Below are 7,500 nucleotides of genomic sequence, written 5' to 3' on the forward strand. Positions count from 1 at the left end.
AGTACTTTTGCCGATGATTTAATAAAACATCTTATTTTTTTTTTTTACACTCATTGTCAAATACTTCACTGATAATTAAAAAGAACTAATGTAATTTTCTTCCTTGTCCAGTACTTCGCTGATAATTAGAAATGCATTTTTTTTTTTAAGTAATGCGATTTTTAATCTTCAAGTTTCGCAATTATATTTAATAATCCAGATTATTTTGTCGCGAGTAATTCAGTTACCCATTCTAGTTATTTTTCACTAGATTCTAATTCTCTCCATAAGTTTTACTTATTCACGTATTTCGGTAATATACAGTATATAAAGATTTATTCTTATCTAACAAGGCTTAAAGATTGAAACATATCTCTTTTGGTCAATGTATTTACAAAAAAAAAAAAAAGTAATTCAGTAAACAGAAAGTTTTAAGGCTTATCCGGGCTTTTACTACTTCATATGAAATTTATATGAGAACCCTTTTGAAATATGTAAAAGGTAGAGTTTTCTTCAATTTATAGGTTTCTTGGAAGGCCATGACATCTCGCTTGTATATATACCTCATTTTAGAGTATATAGAGAAACAGTGCAAATAATAAGTGTGTACTGCTATCTTTGTTCGTCATTGTTGTTCACGATTCATATACTATGTATAAAAACATTATTTTACTCTTATCCTCAGAATGCTAAGCTTTAACTTTTATAAATATTAAGTTTTGTATAATTTTGTGAAATTTAAATGCGCATTTTTGTATTTATTTTCCTATCTGCTGATAGTAAGCTCTACACACTATATAGAATATACGAAACTTGATCTATTGTACTCAGCATGATTTTTTTTTGCCACTACTCAACATTGTACGCTGTATCCCGTAGACAACTATTTCAAGGGTTAAAGGTTTAAAGACCGTTCATGAATGGGAGAGGCAAAGGATGGTGACATTGTCCTATCAAGGAGGACAGTGCCCTAGAGACTGACCATATTACATTTGATCAGCACCCAAGCCCTCTCTCCACCTAAGCTAGGACTAAGGAGGGCCAGGCAATGACTGCTGATGACTCTGCAGATAGACCTATAAACTCCCCCAATCCCCCCATTCTTACCTCACAAGGACGGTGAGGTTCCAGTGACCAAAGTAACAAACGAGTTTGAACGGGGCTCGAACCAGTCTGGCAATCACCAGGCAAGGACGCTACCACCAGGCCACCACGACCCTTTAACCCGTTTTACATTGTCATAGAAAAGCGGTTTTCTCAGACGTCTAAAAGGCATTAGTTATGACATGATTCTTGAAATTATTAAAATATGTGTTAGTAGATCAGTTGACAGGATTCTTGAAATGAATGAAATATATGGTAGCGTAACACTTGACAGGATTCTTGAAATTAGTAAAATATATGGTATTGAATCAGGTAAATTTGCGTGGTTGATGTCAAAGGAAAGACTTATACAGAATCCGGGTCGCTCTCACTCTTATCATGACCAGCTTAACGTCATCTAAAGTTTGCCTGTGGTTGTCATTTTCTTGAGAAATTCCTTGAGAAAAAAACACGTGAAATAAATTGTCTATGGAAGTTTTTAATTAATCAGAACTATATAAAAAATGCCATATAGTTATATACGAGGGCATTATGAATCATGAGGCCTCAAATGATTTTACAACGATAAATGAATAAAAAAGGAAGAATAAAGCTTATTTCTCTTCATTGTGCAGACTTCTAATCGAGTAAAGAATTATGCAACATTAATACTGCAGAAAATCTTGATATAAAGATTTAAATCGTTCTCTACTTTTAATCAGTATTTTTCCTTTTCTTTCATTTCTTTTCTATAGTATCACAAAAGTTACAAATATTGTTTATAAGTGCAAATGGAGTAGATTTCACAACTTATTAATTTATGTCTATCTACCTGGCACTTTCTGAGATTTATTCCGCACTGCATAAAGTGAACGTCTCGAAATCACTGAGGTATTGTGCAACTGATTACTTTGTCAAGTTAGAAAAGACTAAGGAAATCTCTCTCTCTCTCTCTCTCTCTCTCTCTCTCTCTCTCTCATAGTCAATTTGGGATTGGGAAGGACAAGAGAAAGTCTCTCTCTCTCTCTCTCTCTCTCTCTCTCTCTCTCTCTCTCTCTCTCTCTCTCATAGTCAATTTGGAAAAGACTAGAGAAAAAGTCCTCTCTCTCTCTCTCTCTCTCTCTCTCTCTCTCTCTCTCTCTCTCTCTCTCTCTCTCAAAGTCAAGTTGGAAAAGACTAGAGAAAAAGTCTCTCTCTCTCTCTCTCTCTCTCTCTCTCTCTCTCTCTCTCTCTCTCTCTCTCTCTCATGTAGCTCTTGTCTCATTAAAAGAAAAATCTTTATAGATTATACTTTTCTAACAAAATATTGAGCGAACTGTGCAACGAATATATGTACTGCTTTCTACTAATAACAATAACCGCTTTCTCCTTCTAACTAAGAGTGAACCTACTTCCATTTCACGCTTTTCATATCGTCATCAAGACGAAACTGAAAATTATTGCGAAATACGTAATTGCAACATTTCTTCCTCCTCAGACTTTGTCCTTTGTTCGTGAAACGCATAATGACTACTATAATTACGGATATGACAAAGGAATGCTTGAAACAAGGAGGGAGTGGCTGGAGAGAGAGAGAGAGAGAGAGAGAGAGAGAGAGAGAGAGAGAGAGAGAGAGAGAGAGAGAGAGAAAGAGATGAATTGTGAAAACAAGAGAAATTAGTGTAAATGAGAGATCATCTAATCGTTTTTGTTTTCGTTTATTTACACTTGAACGCTCTGCGACTAAATATATTTTCACATTAATATTAATTCGTGTTAGGTGGCCTATTGAATACATCGCTGCCTGGCGATCCGTAGGACTGGGGTTCGAGTCACGCTCGAGCTCAATACGTTTTTGGAGTGTCTAACCTCAACATCCTTGTGAGCTAAGGATTGAGGTGTTTAGAGGAGCCTATTGGTCTACCTGCTGAGTCACCAGTAGCCATTGCTTGGACTTCCCGGGTCCTAGCTTGGATGGAGTGGAGCCTTGAGCGCTGATCGTATTTATATATATATATATATATATATATATATATATATATATATATATATATATATATATATATATATATATATATGTATATATATGTGTGTATATATATATATATATATATATATATATATATATATATATATATATATATATATATATATATATACGGGCAGTGTCTCTAGGGCATTGTCACCATCCCTTGCCTTTGCCATTTATAAGCGGCGTGGAAACGCAACGTTAGTGATATTGAGAGGAACATTAATATGGATAGATATACTGTATTTGAATTGTGTGCTGAACTCTTTAATCAGCTGTCACTTTATTTAGCAGGAAATGTTTTTCTGTATATCAAGAATTGTCTTTAAGGATTCAATGCACATCACTGGATCTAAAATTTAATCTTACAAATTAGCAAATATTTCTAGAATTTAACCACCTTAATAATTACCCAAAGTTTCTAAAATTTAACCTTACTAATTATTAAAGGTATCTAATTTTTAAGTTTACTTATTAGCAAAAGTTTCTAAACTTTAACATTACTTATTAGTTATTTTTTCTAGATTTTAACATTACTAATTAGCAAATGTTTCTAAAATTTAGCCTTACTAATTAGCAATTTTTTTTTAGCATTTAACCTTACTAATTAGAATAAAAATTAAAATTTTACCTTACTAACTAGCAAATGTTTCTTGCCCACAGATGTCATGGCTTGTTACAAGTTAATTTTTTATAGGAAAAAAAATTCAAATAATATTTACATTATTATCTTTTACATACACAGCTGAAATGCATTGAACGACAATTATATGAAATTACTAGTTATTATTACTTTGTTATTATACTGACAGTACAATGACTGTCTGGCCAAATTTTGAGAAATTTGTCTAGAGCTTCCAATTGTCTTCTTGAGAACAACATTGATATTTTTTTGTGAAATGGGAATGTCTAGTTACTCTGTAGGGTAAGACAACACTTCATGCAAATGGCCTGTGTGTGTTTTAGTTGAGGGGAACGAATACTACTGATGAGCCTCTGTGAATATCTTTTAGGTAGCAGGTGTTACTGAAGTTCTTTTAATTGGTATCTCCTTGATTCGTTGTTTAAAAGCAAAACAAGTAAGCAAATAGTGTAATGATTTTCTCTAGTGGAAAAACGTTTCATATATCACTTTTGATGTTATTGTTTTTAAAATATTTTATTTTTTTTTATCATTAACTCTCAAATTGTTTATTTATTTCCTTATTTCCTTTCTTCACTGGGCTATTTTCCCTGTTGGAGCCCTTGTGCTTCTAGCATCTTGCTTTTCCAACTAGGTTTGTAGCTTAGCTAGTAATAATAATAATAATAATAATAATAATAATAATAATAATATGAAACATTTGTGTGTGTGTGCGTGAGAGCGTGTATGTATCTCTGTATGTGTATGAATGTAGGTAAACGCCCACCCTTATAAAGATCTAGCTACGAACGAAAGGAAGGATTTAGAAGCGTGGCTGCTATTCTCGTCATGTCGACACAGCCCTCGGCAGATATTTTAGCACTACTATTATATGACAACTCCGTTCGAAATTTTCTCGTTAATGTATTTTTTTCAAGCCTTAACAGAACCAGAGCAGAGTATATTACGAAGCCCATTTTTTATTTCCAACGAAAAGCTCGAGGGGGAGAAATAAAAAAATCGAGACCTCATTGAAATGAAGGTATCATTATATTCTCCATATCTGTGTTGGAAAACTTTTGCCTCTCGGGTAGAGGCCCTTGTTGCTTTTACCATTGTTATAACTGACTCTCTCTCTCTCTCTCTCTCTCTCTCTCTCTCTCATTGTCATCTTCACCATTCATATGTTACCGCTACTATGGGTGTATAAGCCTCTCTCTCTCTCTCTCTCTCTCTCTCTCTCTCTCTCTCTCTCTCTCTCTCTCTCTCTCTCTCTCTCTCTCTCTCTCCATTGTCATCTTCATCATTCATATCTACACCTATTATTGTTGTATATGACTGCAAGCAAATAAAGCATTTCAAATGTGTATTAATCTCTTGCTTATGTTATTTTTTATCCTTCTTTCAGATAATATGCATGTATCCTATTTTCCTGAATGCAGTATATTACATCATTTCATCATCATTTCCTCCTACGCCTACTGACGCAAAGGGCCTCGGTTAGATTTCGCCAGTCGTCTCTATCTTGAGCTTTTAATTCTATACATCTCCATTCATCATCTACTTCGCGCTTCATAGTTCACAGCCATGTAGGTCTGGGTCTTCCAACTGTTATTGTGCCTTGCGGAGCCCAGATGAACTTTCGGTGAACTAATCTCTCTTGGGGAGTGCAAAGAGCATGCCCAAACCATCTCCATCTACCCCTCATTATGATCTCATTCACATCATTTCATATATTCGATTAATTTTATTATATTTTCTTCTCTTTTCAAAGGGGCGAGGTGGCTGGTCCGATCCTCGTCACACAGACACAGCGTGGGTGGCGGTTAGTCTTGTGGACCTGAACGACAATCCTCCTGTTTTTCGACGCCCTCAAGCTCAGGTCACCGTCAGGGAGGACACCTCTCCAGGGACGCTTCTTGCGACTCTTCCAGCCCGGGATCCTGATATGGTAGGCTTGAAAGATTACTGGTATCATGGCTTTTGGCGAATTTTGATGAATAAATTTGATATAAAATCCATATAAAAATGTACCCGAAAAATTTTAGATATCTGTCCTCTTGTAATATTTTTCAAGGCTTTCTTACAGTCGATTTTTTTTTATATATATATATGGAATCCTTACGTCTTTTCTGATAGTTGACTTTTTTTTCAGGAATCCTTTAGTTCTTTCTGACGGTTAAATTTTTCTGGAATACTTATGTCCATTCTGATAGTTGACCCTTTTTTGGAGTCCTTGAGTCTTTTCTGACAGTTTTAGATTTCTGGAATTATTAAATCTTATTTGACAGTTTTTTTTCTGAAATTTTTAGGTCTTTTCTGACAATTGATTTTTTTTTTATGGAATCCTTGTCCTTTCTGTCAATTGGCTTTTTTTTCTTGAATACCTAAGTCCTTTTAACAGTTGCCTTCTCTCTGAAATCCGTAGAACCTTTTTGACAGTTGACTTGTTTCTGTAATCCTTAAATCCTTATCTAAAGACAGTTGTTACTCACTTTCCCAGGGAGGACAGCAAAGAGTGCAATATCGCGTCGTGGGTGGATGGGGTGCATTATCCGTGGACGCAGCAGGAGGCGTGAGACTCTGGAGGGCCTTAGACAGGGAGGCTGCTGGTGGAGAAGTCGGCGTTGCTCGTGTCATCGGCGTGGATGAAGGCTACCCACCCTTGTCATCCACAGCAACGCTCACGATATCCGTCACGGATGTCAACGACTGCGCCCCTCGACTGCAACCGCCGACGATCCTCCATGTTACCGAAGGAATCCAGGCGACGCGCCTTGGGTTACTTACAGCCACGGATGATGACGTATGGGCCTTAGGTCACGGCCCTCCGTTCAGTCTCTCCATTTCGCCCTCCAATCCTACACACGTCCTTAGGCTCTTGAGCCTTAGGTATAATGCTAGTAAGTTTCAAGTTTATTTATCTTAAGTAGTTGAGTTACAACCCTAGTTAAAAAAAAAAACAAGATGCTAGAAAGTCCAAGGACTTTGTATCCTTGTTAACCTAGTTGAAAAGCAGGATGCTAAACGTCCAAGGAATTTGTATCCTTGTTAAACTAGTTGAAAAGCAGGATGCAAAGAGTCCAAGGACTTTTCATACTTGTTAAACTAGTTGAAAAGCAGGATGCTAAAAGTCCATGGCTTTTGCATCCTTGTTCAACTAGTTGAAAAGCAGGATGCAAAAAGTCCAAGGACTTTGTATCCTTGTTAACCTAGTTGAAAAGCAGGATGCAAAAAATCCAAGGACTTTGTATCATTGTTAAACTAGTTGAAAAGCAGGATGCAAAAAGTCCAAAGGCTTTGTATCATTGTTAACCTAGTTGAAAAGCAGGGTGAAAAAAGTACATGGGTTTTGTATCCTTGTTAAACTAGTTTAAAAGCAGGATGCTATAAGGCCAAGGACTTTGTATCTTGTTAAACTAGTTGAAAAGAAGGGTGCTAAAAGTCCAAAGGCTTTTTATCCTTTTGTTTTCACCAATAGAATGTACAAAAAATGTAGAATTATATTAACAATTACATCATTATCTGTCAGCATTTTGGTATTTGTTTATTAAACTGATAAATATAGAAAGAGGTTTTAAAAGCTTTGCAGAGAAATTATTTTTATTCTCTTCGTAAGTTTTTTTTTCATGAAAATATTTCTTTTAATTAATTATTCTAAAATCCATTCTATTTGAAAATAATATTATGATATCCAGGCAGTGTTGTCTAGTCCATCCACCCAGTTTTTTTTTTTTTTTTTTTTTTTTTTCTTTTTTTTTTTTTTAATAAGTAGGATTAAGGCTCCAAATGCGCATTCATTAAGTGG

At 35.4% G+C, this 7,500-nt stretch overlaps 1 protein-coding gene across 1 annotated transcript in view; it reads left to right on the forward strand.

Moving 5' to 3' along the window:
* LOC137631865 (putative neural-cadherin 2) overlaps positions 1–7,500 on the forward strand; it is a 117,894-nt gene that overhangs the window by 45,348 nt on the left and 65,046 nt on the right. Inside the window, exons 3-4 of the mRNA XM_068363871.1 lie at positions 5,467–5,643; positions 6,196–6,595. Of these exons, the coding sequence (XP_068219972.1) occupies positions 5,467–5,643; positions 6,196–6,595 (577 nt within the window). The remainder of the gene's footprint in view (positions 1–5,466; positions 5,644–6,195; positions 6,596–7,500) is intronic.

This window comes from Palaemon carinicauda, chromosome 40 (genome assembly GCF_036898095.1).
Source record: "Palaemon carinicauda isolate YSFRI2023 chromosome 40, ASM3689809v2, whole genome shotgun sequence".
NCBI classification, from domain to species: domain Eukaryota; kingdom Metazoa; phylum Arthropoda; class Malacostraca; order Decapoda; family Palaemonidae; genus Palaemon; species Palaemon carinicauda.